Source organism: Mastigoproctus giganteus, chromosome 7, assembly GCF_048544385.1.
Source record: "Mastigoproctus giganteus isolate SK-2022 chromosome 7, ASM4854438v1, whole genome shotgun sequence".
NCBI lineage: Eukaryota > Metazoa > Arthropoda > Arachnida > Uropygi > Thelyphonidae > Mastigoproctus > Mastigoproctus giganteus.
This window is the reverse complement of record NC_143581.1, coordinates 215765618-215789807: the sequence shown is the minus strand read 5'-3', so window position 1 is coordinate 215789807 and position 24190 is coordinate 215765618. Positions and strand designations below refer to the sequence as shown.

Sequence of the window (24190 nt, the reverse complement as noted above, 5' to 3'; positions counted from 1 at the left end):
TCTTCTATCCATTTGTACGACTCTGGGCTAACTTCTTTAACTTTCTCTCTCTGCTGACTAAATCTTCCGCTTCGCTTCTCGAATCCGCTCCTAACCTTTTCAACCTTGCAACTCCAAAACCTACCGTAAGACTGTCCAAAAAGCCCCTTTTCTTTCCCCTTTTTCATATATATACCTCTAGTTTCCCTACCTTAATTTGCCCTGACCTGTTCTGACATCACAGGTCAAAAATGCTGGGCAAAGAACTTCATTTGGGGACTGTCAACTTTGGGAATTGGCACCACTAAAAATGAAATATTGTGAGAGGAAAGGAAATCCCATGTTTGTGTAAGGCAGTTTCTTTTGTTTTAAAATCACGGACATTGAACATAAATCGATATGCTTTTATGAACGGAATTTTAGCATGACAGTCCTTGTGTTTATTAGATTTGATTTCGTAAGGGATTATGTCTCATGTTCTGATTTCTCACGCTCTTCTGTCAAAGTCGCAATCTGCTCCTTTCGTTCCTGAGCAATTAAGCATATGCGGACTGGACTGCCCATTGCTGTCGGGGTGAGGGATGACTGATGTCATTTGATTGCTCTGAACACTAAACGCGGTGTATTGTTTCCACCACAACTTCCTCCTAGGGAGGCGACTGACTGCCGTTACGAAACCGAAAGTTAAACGATGTTCATTCCGTCAGATTAATTGTATAGACGATGTAAAAAGTATAGGACGCTTTGAAGTATAAATGCTTCTTAACAACAGGTGAAAGGGATAAAAAATGATAGCATTTTTTAACACTTTAACAGAATACTGTGTTCAAGTATGGAGACCTTTTCTAAAAGTCTTTGAGCTTCTTGAAAGGGTCCAAAGATAGATAACTCGCATGATGAGATTAGTAAAAGGATACCGTGAGGGATTAGTAAAATGGATGAAGGTAAAAATTCCAGAACTATCTGCCATAACTTCAAATTACAGGGGTTGAGGTTTTCATTAGACTGTAGGAAGTTTTCTTTTAGCTAGTAAGTCATTGATTGCTGGAACAAGTTGCCCACACTAGTAGTTGAGACTGATAGTTCAAATAAATTTGAAGATAAACTGGATAGAACAGTTACATATATGAGGAGGGAAGCATACAATTTGTATTTTCTTATCTACTTTGTGGGTTGTTTTTTTCTTTGCTGCCAGTGCAGCAAAGGCCTATGACTTCCTTGCATTATATGGCAAATATTATTACTTACATAACAGTATCACAGAGTGATGAAAAAAAAGTTTATCTCATATTTTGCCAGGTATTCTATGCAATACCTGGATTCTACACTATGCCAGCAGCACACACTATTTTTTTCCCATGCTTTATCAAAGATCTGATTGAAATGTTGACTGCAGGGTAGGCAGTTTCCTCTGTGGCAGCCTAGTGACATGATACATTGTCATTTGCCCCTCAGTTAGAGAGGACTGAGTTTGATTCCTGTTGACAGCTAAAGGATTTCTAGTTCAGACTATTTCTCAGTCCTTTTCAATTGAGGCTATAGTAGCCAATCTCAGGCAGAAAGAATACAGTTTTTCCTGTGAGTTATGTTGTGTAACATTTATATCAGTCTGTGAAAACACAATTCTACAGATAACAATACATAATGGATGTGAGCAGAAAGCTCTGATGCCATTAAAATAATATTTTAAATTTGCAGGGTAGATATTTCATGTGATAATTCTTAATTTTTCTCAAAACATTTCTAAGAGTGGTGGGATACCACAATTGTCCCCATGTAATCAGTCAAACACCTTTAATTTGTCAAAAAATAACAGACTTAGAAATGTTTTATGATACTGGCTGTGTGCAGTATCATCAATAACTGAGAATAAATTTTGCAACTGTCTAGTATCAGTCAGCTGATAAAAAAGAAGTATGGGATTTAAATATCTTTTTTAAATTTTAATACCAGCTTTGATTAAGACTGGTGAAAAATTAAACAGTGAAAGGGATTCCATAAAAGATTTTTATTAAGAAGTCACCTTTTTATTATTAATCACTGTTTTGTAACTAACTGGAAAAAAAATTATCAAACACTTACAGTATCTGTCATCAGGTGATCAAATGACATGTCTACAGCAACTCTCACTTTACACTGGGAATCCTTCATTTTACAACTTTTTAATTGTTTTCTGCTAGGACCTAAATCTCTTCCTTGTTGACGAGCCTCTTCAATCTTTCTTTTGCGTTTTTCTTTTTCTCTGGCTCTGAAAATGAACTGTTTATATATCAGCAAATATAAAGTAATAAAATCGAAGAATATAAATATAAAATGTAGAAGAAATATCTAACTTGATATCATAAAGAAGGTCATCCATATAATGATTTGCTATTATATACAGTTTTCTCAAAAATATTTGGACATTAGCAATGTTGAAGAAAATGGATTTTTATTCAAGAAATTAATAACATGAACTACCTTCAGCTTGAATGACAGTACTGACCCACTGTAGAATACTTATGATCAATTCACAACAGCAGCCAATTCAAATTTGTTGCCATTCTCCTTTAGTGAAGTTTTCATCACAACATTCCAAGTGGTCTTGCCCAAATCTGACACATCTTATCCAAAATATGGTATTCAGAACAGGACTCTCAGACGGCCAGGCCACTCATGGAATTTAGTTTTTCTCAAACCAGGTGCACATAAACCTGGCTTTATGGGTGCTGGAATACAAAAGGCCCAGTTTCACAGAAATGGCAGTGTAGATACCACTAAGTTTCCCAAAATGTCAATACAGTTGAACTCAGTTAACACGACACTGGAAATAATGACAGCTCAGCTATGACATCACAATTACTTGGTTAAGAAACATCTCCATACGAACTGTGCCACTTTACCTTGGTTAAAACATCATTTCATATCTCAGCTATAACATCATTTTGAAAATGCATACCTCGACCATAACATCAGATTTTCTAGCAAACTGACTAGCAAGATGTATTTACCATATAAATTGATATAAGTTTTGAATCTTGAATAGTAGTATATTAACAGTAAAATTTGCAATAAGAACCACTGTGTTTTTAATTCAGTTATATCACAGAGAACACATTTGGAATAATGTGTTCAAGTATGGAGATCCCCCATCTGAAAAAAGATATTACGCTTCTTGAAAGGGTCCAAAGATGGGCAACTCGAATGGTTAGATCAGCAGGATGACGATCTTACGAGGAAAGACTCCAATTATGTGGGCTACAGAGCTTGGCAACCAGGCACCTCAGAGGTGACCTGATTGAGGTTTATAAGGCTCTGATAGAGATTAGTAAAATAAATGAAGGTGGAATTCTTACTGTTAGAAAGTATTCCAGAACTAGGTGTCATAAATTCAAATTACAGGTGTTGGGGTTTAGATTAGATTATAAGAAATTTTCTTTTAGACAGCAAGTCGTTGATTGCTGGAATGAGTTGCCCTTGCAGGTAGTTGAGGCTGACAGTCTGAATAAATTCAAAGGTGAACTGGATAGTTACCTGTTCAAGGAGGGAAGCATATAATTTGTATTTTCTTATCTACTTGGGGTTTTTTTGCCAATGCAGCAAGTCTGTGGTTTCCTTGCACTATATTATTATCACTATTTCAGTTTTTTCTTTCAAAAGTTTAAATTCTGATATTTTATTATGCTACACAGTAAACTGTGAAGAAAATGGTAAGTGCATGCAGCTCCCTTGTGCAGAAGGTCCCAAAACTTGAAGGAATAGGTAACAATGCTCTTACTGATGTTATGTTTGCATTGAAGTCTGTTTATATAACCATTTGAAATTCAGAAACTTTCCAAATTATAGTTTCGCTTGATCGTTATTATTAACAGGACAATTAAAATTAATATTGCCATCAAGAAGGAGACAAATTCCAAAAATTTAGGATAATCAAGTAAAGTTTTTTCATTCATATATTTGCAAGTGATATTTATAAATGGAAATGTGAACTGGTATGTTAATGCATTCAACGTCAAACCATCCTTGTTAGGGCATTAGCCATATTAAATTACATTAATCTAGAGGTTCCCAAATGTTATATCTTGCACATCCGCATTAAAATATTTCATAAATTTCATGCCCCCTTTCCAAAACAAATGCAAATAAACAGGTCCAACATAAAATTTAGCTATGACTATATATACTTTTATAAATTAAAACTTTAAAAATAATAAGTTAGGAGAAAGAAGGAAAGATAAACAGAAAGGAAAAGATAAAGAATAAGATGACCACGAACATAAGTGGCTGCATGATATCCAACAACAATTAGCATAATTAGCATTAACATTAGTAGAGGCATATGATGCAAGAAAGCAAGATTATACAGAATCAGCCAGAAAAAAAAAAAAAAAAACTTCCACTTCACCCCTCCGTTCATTCGAAATACCTGTCCAGCTGAGCCTTAAATTTATTTAGGCTATCAACTTCCACAACAAGGGATGGAAGTCTGTTCCACCAACCAACCACCCGCTGGCTAAAGGCAAATTTCCGGACATCTATCCTACATCTGTCTTTCCTCAATTTGAATTTATGCCCTCTCAGGTGATTATTCTGAGCAACAGGCGGAATCCCATCAGCATTGAGCATGCTCAAACCATTCAACGCTTTATACACCACTATCAGATCATCTTGCCGGTGCCTAGTCTACAGATACTGTAATTTGCAAAACTTAAGCCTTTCTTTGTAAGAGCAATCCATTGTTCCATTCACTAACCTTGTTGCCCTTCTCTGTACTCGTTCCAGCAGCTCTACATCCTTCTTGAAATGAGGCCTGCAGACCTGTATAGAGTACTCAAGGTGTGGCCTGACCACATCTTGAGTATTGGAGGTGATTATTCCCTTATACAAGGGAATAATCACCTCCTTATCCCTGCTAGAAACGTTCCTGTATATCATTGATAAGACACCATGAGCTATACTCTTGCAGCCCGTCTGCACTGCTCAGAGAAATTCATATCTGCCTGCACAATTACCCCCAGGTCCTTTTCATTCTCTACCACTGTCAATGTAGTACCACAGAGTTGATATGTTGCTCTGGGGTTGCTGTTTCCCATATGTAGTACTTTACATTTGTCAATGTTAAACTTCATTTGCCACCTCTCAGCCCATCTGCTCAAGATGATCTTTCATCTTGAGCTCATCTTTCCAGATCCTGATGCAGCAGCATAGCGTTAGTAGTGTCCTTAACAACCCTGCCAACCTTTGTATCGTCTGCACACTTGGACATTAAGCTTGATATACCATCATCAATATCATTTATAAATACAGAAAACAATAATGGACCCAACACTAGAAAAAAGTGGAGTCCCCTGAAGGACTCCACTAATAACATTAGTCCACGATGAGCAGTGTCCGTTGATTACCACTCTCTGTCTTCTCCCCCTCAACCACCCCTTTATCCATAGCAGCAATTTGCCTCCAATGCCACTGCTCCAATTTGTAGCAGTCTTCCATGTGCAACAGTATCAAAAGCCTTTCTAAGATCCAAGTATATAATATCAAAGTTATTCCCTGGATCCAGTTCTTTTGTGACTGCATCATAGTATCCAATCAAATTGTTCAGGCAAGACTTCCCCTTAACAAAACCATGCTGTGTCCGAGCTATAACTGAAGTCTTGTCTAGATGATCCTGCAGTGTTTCTTTAACCAGTGCCTCCATTAATTTTCCAGGAACAAAAGTTAAACTCACAGGTCTATAATTACTTGTGTCAGACTTTGATCCTCCTTTGTGAATTGGGGTCACATTTTCACATCCCCAGTCTGTGGGTACCTCCCCTGAGTCCAAGGAAGCTCTCATAATTATGGCTAAGCAAGCAAAGCAAACCCCCTTTGGGAGTAAGCAAACCCCCTTTGCTGCCTCCTTTAATATAACTGGATAGATCCCATCCACCCCAGGTGCCTTTCTTGTGTTTATCTTCAACAATTTCTCCTCCACTTTACTCTTAGTTATTACAAGATTATCTAGCCTCAAGCGTTTAGGGCATAAGCCTCAAGCTATGAAGGAGTCTAGACTATGTATAAATATAGTGCAAATGCATCAGGAATACATAGCTGTATCTGAATAAATCAGATTATTAATAAAACGGCATCGTTTTAAGTTATATCTCATATTGTAAATACCTTCACAACGAGTTGCCATGATATTGCACTACTTCGAATAAGTAACGCTTCACCTAAGGAGAAGACTAATGTTACTTATTCTCAGATGGATACCACCACCCAGACGGCACCGTTTCAGGGCTATTTGGCCCTTCTTCGGTGGGTGGGTAGGTACCCGAGTGATGCAATGATGGCAAAACAGTTATGAAGTATAACTCCACAATATGAGAGATGCCTGATGGTGTATCATGTGTTTAGACTCAAGCGTTTAGGGCATAAGTTTTATTAATAATCTGATTTATTCAGATACAGCTATGTATTCCTGATGCATTTGCACTATATTTATACATAGTCTAGACTCCTTCATAGCTTGAGGCTTATGCCCTAAACGCTTGAGTCTAAACACATGATACACCATCAGGCATCTCTCATATTGTGGAGTTATACTTCATAACTGTTTTGCCATCATTGCATCACTCGGGTACCTACCCACCCACCGAAGAAGGGCCAAATAGCCCTGAAACGGTGCCGTCTGGGTGGTGGTATCCATCTGAGAATAAGTAACATTAGTCTTCTCCTTAGGTGAAGCGTTACTTATTCGAAGTAGTGGCATCGTTAAAACGGCATCGTTTTAAGTTATATCTCATATTGTAAATACCTTCACAACGAGTTGCCATGATATTGCACTACTTCAAATAAGTAACGCTTCACCTAAGGAGAAGACTAATGTTACTTATTCTCAGATGGATACCACCACCCAGACGGCACCGTTTCAGGGCTATTTGGCCCTTCTTCGGTGGGTGGGTGGTGCAATATCATGGCAACTCGTTGTGAAGGTATTTATAATATGAGATATAACTTGAAACGATGCCGTTTTATTAATAATCTGATTTATTCAGATACAGCTATGTATTCCTGATGCATTTGCACTATATTTATACATAGTCTAGACTCCTTCATAGCTTGAGGCTTATGCCCTAAACGCTTGAGTCTAAATACATGATACACCATCAGGCATCTCTCATATTGTGGAGTTATACTTCATAACTGTTTTGCCATCATTGCATCACTCGGGTACCTACCCACCCACCGAAGAAGGGCCAAATAGCCCTGAAACGGTGCCGTCTGGGTGGTGGTATCCATCTGAGAATAAGTAACATTAGTCTTCTCCTTAGGTGAAGCGTTACTTATTCGAAGTAGTGCAATATCATGGCAACTCGTTGTGAAGGTATTTACAATATGAGATATAACTTAAAACGATGCCGTTTTATTAATAATCTGATTTATTCAGATACAGCTATGTATTCCTGATGCATTTGCACAAGATTATCTAGCTTACTGCCAGAGTTGAATACACCTCTGGCATTCCCCTCGCTGAATAACTCATGTGTGAATGTCGATGCAAAATATTCATTTAGTTTGTTAGCCACCTGAGCAGGATCATCAACAGTTGAATCATCAATATCCAGTGGACAAATCTGATTCATCCCCTTCCTTCTAGAGTTTACAGAAGTAAAGAACTCTTTGCTGTTTTTCTTTACATCACCTTGCCAAAGATTTCTCATAATCTGCCTTCGCCTGCCTAACCTCCTTTGTAACTTGGTTACAGATCAACTTATATCTATCAGAGGCTTCTGTGTCACGTGTTAATTTATATGTATCCCAAGCATGTTTCTTCTCTGCCATATGTCTCATTAGTTCATCTGACATCCATTTAAGCCTAAACCCTGAACAATATTTCTTAGTTGGTATGTAAAGCCTTGTAGCTTCCAAGATAAGTTCTTTGAATGCTTCCCATTTTGAATTTGCTCTTGGTAACATCATCAGTTGGTCCCACTGTATAGAATTTAAATACTGACTCAGACCATGGTAGTCGCCTTTACGTAAGCAAAAACCCTTCCCTTTACCCCTGATGGTAGTTACCTCTTTGAGTAAATCCCACTTCAGCACACTGGTGATCACTGCCACCTAGTGGTTCCTTTATCTGCAGATTTTTAATGCATGAAGAATCGCTACTGATAATCAGATAAAGAGTATTACTCCCTCTTGTTGCCTCCCGAACATGCTGATGTAGAAAACAATCATCCAATAAATCCACAAAAGCCTTGCTAGTGTGTGAGTGACCAACCCACAAATTCCAGTCAATATCTGGGAAATTAAAATCCCCCATTATAAGACTCTCTGATTTACTGGCCCACTCTATTTATCTGTACAGTTTCTTATTATACTCATCAGAGTCATTAGGCCTATAGCACACTCCTACTCTCAATTTTGATCTCCCAATGCTTATGCCACACCAAACTGACTCGACGCTGCACTGTCCAGCGATGTAAACTGGCTTCACTTCCTTGGATTTTATGTGTTTCTTAACTAATAGCATAACCCCTACTCCCTTCCTATTCTGTCTATCCTTTCTGTACACATTGTACTCCCCAAATTCCAGTTCTGCATTCCTTATATCTGTGTGACACCACGTCTCTGATATCACAACAATATCCACTTTTGATGCATTGAGCAATACTTCAAATTCATGAAATTTATTTACCAAACTCCTAGCATTGGTGTACACGCAAGTATACATGCAACTGTTCTTTTTCTTAGCTACCCTAACACAACCCACGTGTTTACTTGTACCGCAATGACTCCCAGCAGTCTCTGAAATATCCTGCATCTTGTTTTCCAGGCTTCTGCTCATTCCAATAGAAGCAGTGCAAGAATCACTTTCACCTCTGCCAGTGGCTACTGTTAATCTATTAGTCCTTGTATCAACCCCCCCAAGCTAGCAGTTTTCCGACCCGCCTAACACTGCCTCGGTAGCATCAGCAAATATTCTTGCACCCTTTCTATTTAAGTGTAGAACCCATCCCTGTAGAAGCAGTCCCTTCTGTTAACAAGTACAGTCCAGGTTGAAAAAAATTCTACCCCTTGAGCCTTGCACAATTTTTCCAGGGCCGAATTGATCAACAAGGCTCTCATCATATAATCCCTATATACTCCCTCCTATCGTGTCTGGGCAGAATTGCAGACACTTTCAAATTCAACCCTAATTCACGGCTTTTTTTTCAACAGTGACCTGTACTTGTTAAGTAATTCTGCTGGTCTCCTACTCTTAATATCATTAGTGCCAACGTGTACAACTGTATCACCTTTTGTGCCCTTAAAAGATGATATCCGCTCTACGTCATCAACCTTTGTCCCTGGCAGACATACCCTGGTCCTGTTCCACCTATCCTTTTTATAAAGCATGTTCCCCGTTTCCCTGACAATACAGTCACCAACAACTACTAGTTCCGGTGGGACTGGCACATTCTGCCTTGGGAGTTGCTGCTGTGTTGTGTGATGACCAAGTGCAAGCTCTGGCGTTGATGTGGTCAGCTGAGAGCTTGATGGGCCCCTCACTTTAAATCCTTCGAGGGCATCCACCCTGTCCTTCAAGCTCTCATATAGACCCATAACAACGCTGAGTTGTTGCCTGATTTCGTTACACTCCTTGCATCATGCACACACAAAGACATCCCCCATGGCAATATCATGTTCCGTACCCGATTGCTGCACAAACATCATGCAAGCAGTGCATTTTAAAAGGCTGTGATTCAGAGGGCAACTACCCCCTCAGTTCTCCTCTGAGCCACAGCACTCCCATTAGCTTGAGCCTTTTGCTTTGCTGCTCTGGTCTGAGTCATGATTTCGATTTAATTTCAATAAAATTTCAATTTCAGTACAAAATTATAACCCTAAACTTGTATCCCAACACAGTTATAATGCTATATATATTTTTCAGTATCAAATATTATCTACGAATTCTGTTTATATAACTTCTGTATCAAGTTATGTATTAATTAATTAAGTTTCGTTTGTAATCTAAGTTGTTATATGTATTTAGTTAAAAGTACAATTAAATTGACAATGAAGTTTAACAAAATTAGTAGATTTTGCTGATTAATTGACAATATTATATACTATATGATAATAACGCTATCTAGTTCGAGATATAACGTTGTATCGTATAACAACGGCGCAAATTACGAACGGTAAATCTACGGACACTTAAGTATTAATTAACTTCCAAATCTCGCTGTCTCAATTCAGAATAAACTAACGATCCTGACTAGGTCTATAAGCTACTTATAGAAAATAATTTGATGTATCAATTGGAGAATAAAGCGGCTAAATATGGCTAAAAAACTTCTCGTTCAGCACAGTGCAACTCGTAACACGTGGATATGATACTCTTACCAATACTTATGCAATTACAAGGCTGAGTAAGGAATAAATACACCAGATTAATCAGAAAGACACAAAATAATGCTATACTACTAAATTTAAATCAAAGGTTTTAGAAAAACAATAATTTCAAATCAATAAATAAGAAAATCCACTTAGCGGCTTTGAACATGTCTGGCTCCCACTAGCCTCGTCAGAAGACTAATGTATTGAAGCAATATAAAAAGAATCGAAAAATGAGCAAAGAAACAAATAATGAAGACAGAAGTGGAAATGGAAGATACATTATAGGTATACGTGTTGAAAAAAAATTTTTCAACACATATTTTTATTCCTTGTTTTGTTTATCTTATATCTATTTTTCTTTTGTGGTTGGTTTATTGTGTCATTTTAGTGATATTTCACATTTTTTGGCCTCGGTGTTATCAAGTGGGCACCAGTCTAAATTTATTATTTATTGGCTTATAAGTTTGGCTATATCTGCCCTACACTTAATATTTTTTTTTTTAATTTTCTGATACATATTCCTACAATGTATCTTTCTTATTTATTTGTTTCTTTGCTCATTTTCTTCTTTTTTTATATATTGCTTTTATAAAAAATTAATACATTTCAATACATTTAATCTCAAATACTGAAATAAAATATGCTTCAAACTTCGATTAGTGGAATGGTTTGTCCATATTTCATTAAAAAAATGCTTCATAAAAACAACACATCCACGCCTTAAAAAAAATCCAAGTATCCCACACATTAGCAAACTGCATTAATCCAAAAATGGGCTACCACAATTTAATATGGCTAATGTCCTACAGGATGGTTCAAAAAGTCAGGCTGGGGTTCCTCTTCAATCAACCCTTCCCTTTTGGCATTTTTTGCATGGGGTGAAAATAATCCTCATTGACAATTATATGTGGATATCATATGACCAGCAATGGGCTACATTTGATGTACATGCAATTTGCAGAAAACTTGGTTTGCATTTAGCAGTGAGGCTTTTGCAAACTTATAAACATTAATGCTTTATACCATTCATATAACATGGAGTGAATTATTTCAAGGAATTAGGAAGTTTGTAAAAGTTTAAAAACTATGTAATAGCTTTTGAATATTAATTATTTTCCTATTTTGACTTTATAGCCAAACATCAAAATTAAAATCCATAAAAAAAAAAAATTTTAAAATGGAATGATTTAAATAATTTGGAAAAAGCAAAAAAAAAAAATTTATAAAAATGAATGAAAAAAAATTTTAAAAACTCATCATTACTTATTTTTTTGTCTTGAAGTGGTAACCTCCACATTTATATACATATAATTGTTTGATTCAGTTTCATCAGCATCTGATTTCATATTCGTGATAATATCTTCCACTTTGTTATTTGGTTTTTAGGAGCATTAGCAACTAAGGCCGTACTGCTCCAGGGATATGCGGTGGTCATTCCACTGACCTTTCCGCATTCTCCGTATTTGGTGGTTACGGGCTTGAACCTCGGTCTAATCAAGAAGCGTGTGCACGCACTGCTGCTCCTGCCCACCTGGCTATGGAGGTGCCTTCCACTTTGTCTTGCATAAGCACACATCATCTTGAACCTTGATGAAAGGATAAATTGGCGAAGATAAAGAAAGCCTGCATGAGAAGCATGCAAAAGTTCGATGAAATTTACTGGTAAAAGTACTTTGCCATAACGGCATTTGTATTGTTGCTCGCTTGGTAAACAGACAGTGGGTGTTATCGGTCAGGAGTAGAAATTTAATCCCGTGGTAGATTGAAACCCACCTGAAGTGGAGGGGGGTGACCTGACCTGTTTTCTTTAGAATCACTGGTGGACTAGTGGATAAATTGTTTATTAATAAAAAAAAAAGGCAAAGGAAGCCCACACGAGAAGCACAGCAATTTTCGAAAAAGTTTACCGGTGAAATTACATTATGAACATTTTTTACAATGCCAGAACTTCCAATATGACTCTGTTCATAATTCAATTAGTGATTCTAAAGAAAAAAAGGTCAGGTTACCCCCCTCCCCCAACCCCACACACACTTCGGGAGGGTTTCAAGCTCCCGTGGGGTTCAACTTCTACCCCAGACCGATAACACCCACCGTCTGTTTACCGAGCGAGCACAATATAAATGCCGTTACGGCAAAGTACTTTTACCAGTAAATTTCATCGAACTTTTGCGTGCTTCTCATACAGGCTTTCTTTACCTTAGCCTATAAATTTTTTAAACTACTGTAAATATAAAAATGGCTAAAATTACATGTAAACAGAGTTGATAGATGTTCTTGTTTGGTTTTTTTTTAGGAGCATTAGCAACTAAGACCATATTGCTCCGGGATATGCGATGGTCATTCCCTGACCTTTCCGCACCCTCCGTATTTGGTGGTGACGGGCTCGAACCCCGGTCTAATCAAGAATCATGTGCTACGCACTGCTGCTCCTTCGCACCTGGCTACGGAGGCGCCAAGTTGATAGATGCCAGCATGTCTCTGTACAGTTTCAACAACTTGTTGAGAGTTTATTGAAAGAACCTTCAAAATGATGCCATCAGCATTTAGTTTACTCAATTCAATTCATTTAAAACTTAAATACTTCAATGAGATTCCCTTGCAGGTACCTAGTTTCCAAGTGTTGCAATTTGCAGGACTGAAATCGTTCTGTAGGAGTACCTTTTGTGTCCCAAAGTAATCTTATTGCTCTTCTCTGCACCCATTCCGACAGATCTGCATCCTTCCTAAAATGAGACTTCCAGACCGTATGCATTATTAAAGATTGTGGCCTAACCATTGCCTTATACAACAGGATAAGCACTTCCTTGTCTCTGCTGGCAAAATTCCTGCACATCAAGTCCAGAATGCCATGAGCTATCGCTAGCAATCCACCTGTAACAGCTTAGAGTACTTCATATCAGACTGTATAATTGCCCCTGGGCCTTTTTAATTCTCTGCTAATTTGAGTGTGGTGCCACACAACTGGTATGTTATGCTGGGATTACTGCACCAAATCCAGTACCTTATATTTATCAATGTTAAACCTCAATTTCCAATATTCAGCCCATCTAATTAATTTATTCAGGTCTTGTAGGAAAAGCCTACCCTGATTTTTGTTATCAACCTTTGTAGGAGCAAGGTTGATAGATAACAAAAGAAATATTTATTATAAAAGAAATCTTGCTGTTACTGACAAGTTGTAAAAATATGAACTTTGCTATAAAATTAAAATACAGTAAACCCTCAATTTAATGGACCCCGATATAACAGATTTCGGATTTAACGGACCGGACAAATAATAATACAGTGATGTACATATTAATCTCGACCATATTATTTTTTTAGGTTATACAAAAATTCAGTGTTATTATTAATTTTTAATTAATAATAATTACATATTTCCATTATTGTATTGTTAATTACCTACTTTTATTTTTATAATCAAATTCGGGAAATTGTTTTTCATTCTTTCTGAAAACATATTCAAATAGCTGTTTTCCCAGATTACAGATAAGAGCAGGCAGTGACTTGCAAACTGAACGTGACTCGGGACACTAAACTGCAGGTCTACCGACTCGCTTTGTTTCGGTCTCAGTCTGCCTCAAGCTATTGTGCGGTCAGGTTGTATACAGACTGTTTCTGCGATTTCTGAATTGACTTTATTTATTAAATAATTTTGCAATCCTTACATTTTAAAATGGCATCAAGTGATAGAGGAGTTAAAAGAATGTATGAACTTAAATGTGGCACAGAAATTAGAGCTAATTGAGAAATTAGAACAAGGCATCTCAGTAGCACGTGTTTGTGAAATTTACAGCATTAAAAAAACAAACTGTTTCTGATATCCGTAAATGAAAGGCCAAATTGCAACATAATTTTATATTGTTCAGTACTGTTTATTGTATTAAAGCTTTTTTTTTTTACATTAAGAACAATAAAAAATGCTCCCCCAGGTTACATTCGATTTAACGGACTTTCATCATTAACGGACACCCCTTCTACCCTATTTGTCCGTTAAATCGAGGGTTTACTGTATACAAATAAAATATATGAATAGTTAATACAGAAAAAATAAAATATGGATTAAAAATGATAAAACAAAAGAGAATAGACTATAAGCGATAAAATAATACAACACACTAGTAGCTTTCTGATTGTACTGTTATAATGTTGTGGTGCTATAATTTCATTCAACCCTACAACAGGATAGATCAATATTTTACTATTTACCTAGTCCAAGGCTAATATGTTGTAATAGCTATAGGATCCTTAGAATAACTTGCACTTCAGAACGTTATGAAGTACCCTACAGTTATTATAAAATATCAACCATTGCAAAACAAAACTGTACTAAATCCCTTACCGTCTGGCCTTTTTGTCTTGCTCCCATTTCAGTCTTTTGTTGAGCTTTTTTAGTTGACGTTTAGAAAGACATTTTGAATTATCAGTCATTAATGAGCCCAATGATAAATCAGCAACAGTACTGCTACTCTTTTCTTTAGTTACACCATCTTCAGATAACATCTTGTGCTACCTACTGAGACATAAATCAAAAATAAGTTTCTACAAGACATAGTAAGAAAAATAACACGCAATAGATTTACATTTTATAATAAAACAATGTATCATCCTCAAAAACATGTTTCTTCTTTCTTTAAAATGAGATATAGTAATTAGGATCATAACTAGTCAAAAACATTAAATTATTTTAAATGTTTTTAAACTTCTATAGTTTAACTCACTTCCAGCATATGATGAGGCATTCCCTCAAAGTTTGTATATTACACAGCAAACTGAATAATTATTTTTGCAACTAGTCAAGAAGAGGCAATTATCTTTCGTTAAGGAAATAAGTTATTAAGCCTGCACTCATTAGTGCTGAATACTATAATATTCATTGCAAAATATTCTGGGGCTCCCTGGGTTAGATAAGAACTTTGCTTGCTCTAAATGGAAAGAAATATTTTTGAATTATTTTGATGATAGAAACATTTTTTTACCTGGTGTGCTGATTAGTCAACCAAAGCAATAGAGAGTTCTTCACAATAAAAAAAAAAAAGGAGAAACTTCAGAAAATCTACCTAATGGACAACTCAAAAACCATCTTATGAAATGTGCAATCATTATGGCATTATCACAAAACAATCAAACTTAACTAACTGCTGCATAAAATACTTGCCATAAAAAGGTTTTATCTTTGGATAATAACTTAGTATTAGTATTAATAATGGCAAATGACGCAAGAAGGCAAGCTTATACAGCAGCAGCCAAAAAAAAAAAAAAAAAATCACATTTCACCTATCCATCTCCTCCAATAATGTCTAACTTCTGTCTTGAATTAGATTCTAGTTACTACAGGAAATGCCATAAAATATACGAGAATAATTTGTGATCCTTTAGGAAATTAAAGGTTGAAGTACTTAATTTCTCACTATTCTTTAGCTGGATTTGCTTTGTTGCCCTAGGCACTTGCAAGGTCATCTAAATCACCAAACAAAATGAAATTTTCACAAAACACAAGCTGTAGACTATCACAAACTTATGTTTGATGCATTATTATTTAGTTGCTACTGCATCAAAAAGCATCACACCAAACCAGTGATAAAATATGGGCACGTCAAAAAAAAAATCAAAATAAAATTGATGCAGCAGAAATGAAATGGCTAGGATTTATACAGATTAAAAAAATAAAATGGGGGAAATCAGGAAATTAACATGAAGACAATTAAGGTCATGATGCACTAGTACATTACATCTGTAAAATACACATATCCTAAGTTCATCTGGTTGCAATCAAAAGTATAGTGGAATTACCAAAATTTCAACAGAATACTTTCCCAATGAAAGATGAAATGATTTTTACTGAAAATTGCATAATATTCTAAACAGTTCATTGTAACAATGTTAATAGAAGCGGGTAAACATTAATTCAATTATGAATTCCAAATAACCTTTTACATATGACACATTAGTTTAACAGTTTTGCAGGTGGTACCGTGGAATCACATACACAATTACCAATGCACAAACAATATTGCTACCTCATTTGTTGCTAGAACTTTTCACAATACACTAATAAATAAGGTCTCAGAACTTAATAAGCCCTCATATGTAGGAATTGGAAAATTAAGCAGATAGTACTAATAGTTAACAAATGGCTTTATTTGAAAGTATGGATGGGCTGAGGCACAAGCGAGGTGGATGAATTCCACAGGCTGATTAAAGGGAAAGGCAGTGAATTTTATTTTTTTTTTAACCATGATTTCTACTTTTTTATGAGTCTGGAGCGATAACAGGTCTTCCCAAAACAGTAAAATTGCCTCAGATCGCTACTAGTCAAGAGGAAATCATTGGTAAGAAAAGCCATTGATTTTATTATCACCCCTTTATTATCATAAAACTTTATCATAACGACATACAAGAAGTGTTGTATTAATTAAGTTTTTTCCCTTCTTTTTCCCACATGTATCCATGAACATTGGTATAATACATGTTTTGTTTCACAAACACAAGAGAAAAATTTAACTGTATATCTTAAGGTGCATTTTAGTATGCATATCTTAATACATACTAAAATGCTTAGAAGTATTAAAATTCAGATTTGCACAGAAAGGAACGGAAAAAAAATAAATAAATGGATGGATGTAAAAAAAATAATAATAAATAAATGGATGGGAAAAAAATTCTAGCCTTTCACCTCATTGATAAGAACGTGCACTAACTTGTATGACTACTGGAACTAAAATCCAGTAACACAAACGGATGCAGCGCCATCTTCAATGAATCGAGACTTTTCCTTTACTTTATTATTTAAATATCCGTGGTCTACGTGAAGGAGTGAATAGAGAATCATGGCTGAGGAGTTGTCCGAAGTAAATTGCTGTGATAAATCAATGTTTCGACATTATAATTTTCCATTAACACCTATTCCTCGCTTAAGCCATTTAGATCCACAAGCTGATAGACTAATAGCAAGCATGGTAAGAAATTAAATATTTTAATAATATGAATTGCTGAAAAAATGTTTTAAGCATTTGGTATTGTTTAATTACATATGACCTCAAGTTCATTAAAAAATTTTGTGATCCCTATCGTTGCAATAAATTAAAAATTTAAAATAAGTAATCAAATTGGTTATATTTTTACGCGGGATCTAGACTTATTTAGGCGTCTATATCCCGCGTCACGGATATTTTAATTCTGTTTTAACATACAAGCAATTTTGATCTGGCATATGAGTGAATCTATTGCTAATTAAATATAATTCTCAAAAAATTTCAATCTATCGAATTAAAATTAGCTACACGCATATTATAGCACTCAAGTATGTATATGGGATGAGACTACGGTTTTTAATCATATAAAACAATGAAAACTGCTGCAGTGGCATGTACCTTATATATCGGTTGTTATCATCGTCTATCAATATCGTGAAAAATCGAATGGTGCTATCCGAATACTAAGCAACCTTGGTATGACAAAGAAACCCCAACTGTTTTAATTGTTATAACAAAAGGTATAGGGCAAACCCAGTCTATTCACCATGAGCCCCGAGGTGCAACACAGTCGTGATTTACATTGTGTACAGGTTTTTCAGATAACATGTATGATAATCTTCCCAAAAATTTTATTATCATAATATCAGAAAACATAATAAAGTTTATTATTATTTTGATTATGATTAACTATTGCCAACTTATGCAGAAATATCTTTAATGCCACAAATTCTTAATTGCCTTCAACTTAACAAATATAGTATTTTATGTGTCTCACATTGTTCATTTAAAACTGCACATCATCATGTAAAGTTATGACAAGCTTTATAAGCCTTCTTTGTTTATAGTTCACTTTTAGGCATGGAAATAATAAAGATAAAATTCCTTTTAAGTTAGGTCACATTTTATGTCAGTTAACTAATGCAATTTTTTTTTGAGTTTTTAATTATTGTTTTAATTATTATTTTAATCTATTATTGACACCATCAGAGAAAAGTGTCTAACATGGTACGGACATGTAAAACGGATGCAAGAAAACAGATATCCAAAGGCTATCCTGGAATGGATACCTCCTGGAAGAAGGAGAAGCGGAAGACCTAGGAGGACATGGATGGATGGAGTACGGGAGTGCATGACAGCCCGAGGCTTAACCGACCAAGACACCTTGAACCGCACTTTATGGCGGGAAAAAATTCCTAACAAGAAATAACTTGTAGGCTGAGGAAACCCATTGTAAATGGAAACACTTCCTCTTGAAGAGGAAGAGAGTTTTTAATTATTATTGCAATTCACAAATTGCCAGAACTGAATGACAGTGTAGTGTTTCATCACTTGTAATTAATTTGGAGAGATATTGATTTTAAATCCCATTTAAAACTGCAGGAGTCCTTAATAGCCCCTTGAATCCTACTTAATAGTGTTCCATCAACACAGAAACATACTGAGCAGGATATTTCCTGCAGAGAGCATGGTTGATGACTGATTGCTGCAGTCAAAAAATCAATGTGCCAGTAAAAGACATTTTGAAGTTCAGTAGCACTTATAATTATTGAGGTGGGAGGGACAAAAAATTAACGTGATATCATTGTTTATTGAGGATTAGACTAAAAAGCCTTTTAACACCTCTACTGTAAGAACTTAAAAAAAAACAAAAAAACTCCAGTATCAAACTGGTTGGGCTCACTCCAGAACTTATTTCATTTTGGATTATACAGTTCATTAGTGTAGTAAAGTAAAGCAAATTGATATATAATCTGATATCATCACATCACATTAGTTTACATTACAGAGAGCATACATTTGTATCCTTATGATGTGAAAGATATGTCTAGAGAAGAGAATTTACCATTATTCAGCACAACTGGAATGAATTTATCTTGATAAAATATACAGACATGTATATTTCAACTGAAGCAACCAAGCTTGCTATTACAATTTATGGGGGCCTGAGACAATCTGAAATCAGGCCTCCACTTTTGTGACTACTATAGTTCAGCATTAGTAAAGGCACATGCAAGGAAGTAAGCTTATATAGCATCAGCCAAAAAAAAAATATATATCCTAATTTCACCCATCCACTCGCTCCAAATGTTTGTCTAGTTCTGTCTTGAATCTATTTAAGCTATCAACTTCTACAACAACAGGTGGAAGCTTGTTACAGCAATCAATCACGTGCTGGCTAAAGGCAAACTTCCTCACATCTATCCTACAACTGTCTTTCCTCAATTTGAATTTATGCCCCCCCCCCCAGACGATTAATCTGGGAAAGAGGAAGAATCCCATCAGCATCAAGCATGCTCAAACCATTCAAGGCTTTATACACCTCAATCAGATCACCTCGCAGGTGCCTAGTCTGTAATTTGTAAAACTTAAGCTCTTTCTTCGTAAGAGCAACTGTTTGTTCCATTCACTAATCTTGTTGCCCTTCTCTGCACTCTCTCCAGCAGCTCTACATCCTTCCTAAAATGAGGCCTCCAGACCTAAAAAATGTAGTTTGTCAAACCCAGTTGACTCCTGCAGTATGATAGTAAAAGTCTCATCCACGTATCTTTTCCATTTACGTATGGGAAATTCCAAACCGTCAAAGATCCTGACTTCCAATTCTTCCATGGGTAAATTAGCCAAAATAGCGCTAATGGGGGAACCCATCATATAGAAGGGGAAGGAAGATCAAATACTTAATGTGCTTAACAGCTTCTACTTTCATTCAATTTACCTCGGAGGTGGAGGCAGAGGGATCCCTCTTGTTTCTTGATGTGTTGGTGATCAGAGAAGGTTGTAGGCTTAAGACTAATGTTTTTAGGAAACCCATGTGCCGGGGACAATATACCCATCATAGCTCGGCACAAGAACAGTGTAGTTAAGGCCCTAATAGATAGGGTTGGGTCCCACTGCAGTACCCCCCCCCCCCCGAGGATAAAGAGACAGAAATTATTAGTCACAGCAGACCTCAAGAAATGTGGCTATCCCCAGAGGATTTTGGATAAATTCATTAGAGGGGTAGAGTCCACGTGTAGTGACTGTGATCACTACGTGTGGACTCTACGCCCGCCCCTGTGATCACTGCATACATTCCTTACTATCCGGGCCTTACTTAACGTATTGCACGTACAGTCCGTGTGTACCAGATATGCTGTGTGCAACTTCCAGGACGGAGGTTGCACACAGTGTTATCACAAGTTAAAGACCCCATATCATCAAAGGAAGTTAGCAGTGGGGTGGTATATGAAATTAAGTGCCCGGATTGTGGGGTTTGTTATGTTGGTGAGACGGTGCGACGACTTAAAGAACGTTTGGGTGAGCACATGAGTGCTATAAGAACAGCAAATTATGCGAAGTCTGCTGTGGCGGAGCATTTTTGGGAAAAGCAGCACCAGATCTCCCCTGAAGCTGCGGTCATCACTGACCGGGCCCATGGGTTCTGGGACCGTAAATGGCTTGAGAGCCTGTGCATCGGGGCGGCTAGCAGTAACACCATCAACAGGGATAGGGGTGTCCGTGTGCATCCCCTCCTTGAAGCAGTCGTTCCTGAACGTGACGACCAGTTTTTATTGGCACACTCCTGAGCCATTTCTGGTTCCAGTACACAGGTGGAAAATTCCAACCATATTCCTGTGGAACCATGTGACGAGTGCCATGGGCCTGCTATTTAGGATGTTGTCGTACAACAGAAGCACACTGTTGAGAAAGAAGTCTGTCATCTCCGAAAGCTACAGTTTTTAGCGCTTTTATCACTATTATATTTTAATATTATTTTAACTTCCATTTTAGTCATATTTTACCGTCATTTATTGTAAATACATCTGTTTTTACCAGTTTTATTTATTGCATGTATTTTAGTTTCCAGTAAAAATTACAATTGCTGGTTGGTGTGAAGTATAATTTTTCAACATGAATTTTCCCAACCTTGTAGGCCTGTTTGGAGACAACATTTTAGAAAGGCAATATTCTTGGTCTAGTTATCAGCTGTGATTATAATTGTTTCAGACATTTTTTAATCTGTTTGTATTGGTATTAGCTGATGTTAAGAAATGTAAATTGGATCCTTGAGGCTGTGAGGTGCCTCCGTAGCCAGGTGGGCAGGAGCATCAGTGCGTAGTACATGCTTCTTGATTAGACTGGGGTTCGAGCCCGTGAGCCACCAAATACGGAGGATGCGGAAAGATCAGGGAATGACCACCGCATATCCCTAGAGCAATATGGCCTTAGTTGCTAATGCTCCTAAATAATAACAACAACAACCTTGAGGCTGTGACAGACATTCTCTCAGGTATGCCAAGCTAGGCTTACTACCCGGGAGCCTAAAACGCTGATGGAACCGATATTCTGGTGTCACTCAAGTCAGGTGGACCTAATTTTGGCAAAGTCTGGTCAGTTTGTGACAGCCAAATCCTCTGTTTGCACAGTGGTTGGACTGTTAGTAACCTTGAGTATAATCCCCATGTGTAAGTTGTGAAATATGGCACTTAGCATATTGGAGATAACTACCCAGGAGCAAACTGTAAGTAGGGGGTCGAGGTGTTGTGCCCATACCACACTTGTTACCAGGCTATACTAGGTGGTAGATGACTCTCAACAACCGGTGCAATACCACCACTTTGCTTATATATATATATACACCACAATTTTGGCTTGAAGTGGAGGAACCCTTTTTTAGTCTCCAGAGAAAAACTCTGGTAACAATGTCCATTTCCACTTATAAAGTATGCCAAATCCTATGTACTTTTTCAGACAAAATCCCAGTTATTAATTCAACCACTGCTCATCTCAGTTCTCCAAATTATTCCCTGTATGATTCCTTTTCTTTCAAAGGCACTGCTTGTGCATATGCCAGCTCTGATATTCCCTGTCAGAAACTTAGTAATTTGGAATCTCCTCTTTTTTATCTTCTCTGGCTTAAAATATCTACCACATTCTATCAAATTCCTCTGTTGCCTCTGTTGTTCACCCAACTCCACTAATCACTTGGAACTCTTTGACTTCCTCTCTTTGAAACTTGACTTTTACCAGTCCAAATTTCCTAACAATGATTTAATTTTGCTTGGTGATTTTAATGTTCACAACTCAACTGGTCGAGATGCTGAAGCTTTTGCAATTACTAATTACCTTGCACAGATTGTTCACTTACCTGCCAGAATACTAAACAGTTCTAACCACACAGCCAGCACACTTGATCTTTTTCTCACAAACAACCCTTCTAAGTGCAGTTTCCAGTTGAGTGGTCATCTAGGCAACTCAAATCACAACTTGGTGATGGTCTCTTCTCCAATAGAGCCTTACTCTTGTGGCCATTCTCAACATCATGTTGTTTGCCAGTACAAGAATGCAAAATAGGATGATCTGCAAGATTTCTTTTCCTTGGTTTGATTACTGTTTCAAATCTTCTGATGTCAATATTTGTTCAGATCATGTCAATGAAATTATTGTTGTAGGGATGAAATCCTTTATTCCACACTCCACCTTAAAATTCCATCCTTTATCTAAACCTTATTTTTCCAATAAATATTTGTCAAATTTGATATTTTTAATATCAACATAAAACATATTGAGCATTACAGCTCTGATTCATCTTTTCCAATAAATGTACTAAGGCTGTTCAAGATAAGAATGTTGCATATCACAATTGGCTTCTATCCAAATCTCCAAGTTCCTTTTCTGCTAACACCAAAGCGGGAAACAATTGTAAAGCAGTTATTAATCAGTCGAAGCTAGGTTTCAAACATGCTAAGAGTAGAAAACTTGCTTCTTGTACAAACGTTAGTCAAGTATTCTGGTCTCTTGCCAAAGCTATTGGTCGCAACTTTTTTCCATTTCTGTTCCCGCCTCTGTCAAAACCAGATGGTTCTATTTCTACTTCAGCCAAAGATAAAGCTGACCTGCTAACATCCTAATTTTCTCCCAACTCGTGCATTGATGATCTTGGTAAACCACCTCCTACCATTCCCAGTACACTCCATTCGATGCCTCCTCTGGTCTATCGTCAAAATAATGTCAGAAGGACTTTGAACAGTATTGGTGCTAAGAAAACTCATCCTGGTGATATTTCTCCACTTTTTTCTCAAAGCCTATGCTCCTGAACTTACTCCTGTTCATTGTTTCCTGTCCAAAGGTGTTTTCCCTTCTGCTTGGAAATTTGTTCATATCCAGCCAGTTCCTAAAAAGGGTCACAAATCCCTCCCATCCAATTATCATCTCATTGCACTTAATTCTACTCTTTCTAAAGTAATGGAGAAATCAATTAGCTGTCAACTGTTAGCCTATCTAAAAACCTTCCATATGATCAATGCCAATATGGATTCCATCAGTGTCAATCCACTGGTGATATTCTGGCTTACGTTACAATCTGTGGACAAATTCAGTGGAAAAAATTGAAACTCAGAGTTGCTCTTGACATTTCAAAGGCTTTTGATCATATTTGGCATAAAAATCTTCTAAATAAGCTTCCATCTTATGGTTTGTCAACTGATTTTACAATTGGGTATCCAGTTTTCTGTCTCACTGCAGGTGAGAAACTAACTTCTCCACTAATGCTGGTGTTTCCCAAGGTTCAGTTCTTTCTCCCACTCTTTTTCTCCTTTATATTATTGACCTTCTTCCATTGACTGGAAATCCTATCCATGGTACTGTTGATGATAGCACATTGCATTCCACCTTCCAGTTTGAGAAACCTTGTTTGCACAAACAGCTTCAACTTCTTGAATATCCACTACCGATTCCTTAAATGCTGATCTCCAGGTAATTCTCCAGTGGGGCAAAGATAACTTAGTTGATCTGAATCCTTCTAAAACTCAGTCCTGTCATATATTTCTCAAAAAGGATTCTTCTAATCCTATGATTTTCTTCGATAGCACTCTATTTCTAGGCAAGATCATATATCTCTATTGCTG

At 36.8% G+C, this 24190-nt stretch overlaps 2 protein-coding genes across 4 annotated transcripts in view; one reads left to right on the top strand and one right to left on the bottom strand.

The window, feature by feature from the left end:
* Positions 1 to 17068, bottom strand: part of LOC150083676 (tRNA (guanine(9)-N(1))-methyltransferase Trmt10A) — a 68284-nt gene extending 51216 nt beyond the window's left edge. For all 3 annotated transcript variants that reach the window (XR_016547185.1, XM_090377433.1, XM_090377434.1), the window contains exons 1-3: positions 17006 to 17068; positions 14672 to 14842; positions 2062 to 2227 (exon numbers count right to left, since the gene is read on the bottom strand). Coding sequence is in view for 2 of the 3 variants with exons in the window: in XM_090377433.1 (XP_090233559.1) it covers positions 2062 to 2227; positions 14672 to 14832 (327 nt within the window). In the remaining variant the exon portion in view is untranslated. The remainder of the gene's footprint in view (positions 1 to 2061; positions 2228 to 14671; positions 14843 to 17005) is intronic.
* A 77-nt stretch (positions 17069 to 17145) lies between these two features.
* The window catches only part of LOC150083675 (hypoxia-inducible factor 1-alpha inhibitor-like), a 90624-nt gene continuing 83579 nt past the window's right edge, over positions 17146 to 24190 (top strand). Inside the window, exon 1 of the mRNA XM_090377432.1 lies at positions 17146 to 17288. Coding sequence (XP_090233558.1) covers positions 17160 to 17288 — 129 coding nt within the window. The 5' untranslated portion in view covers positions 17146 to 17159. The remainder of the gene's footprint in view (positions 17289 to 24190) is intronic.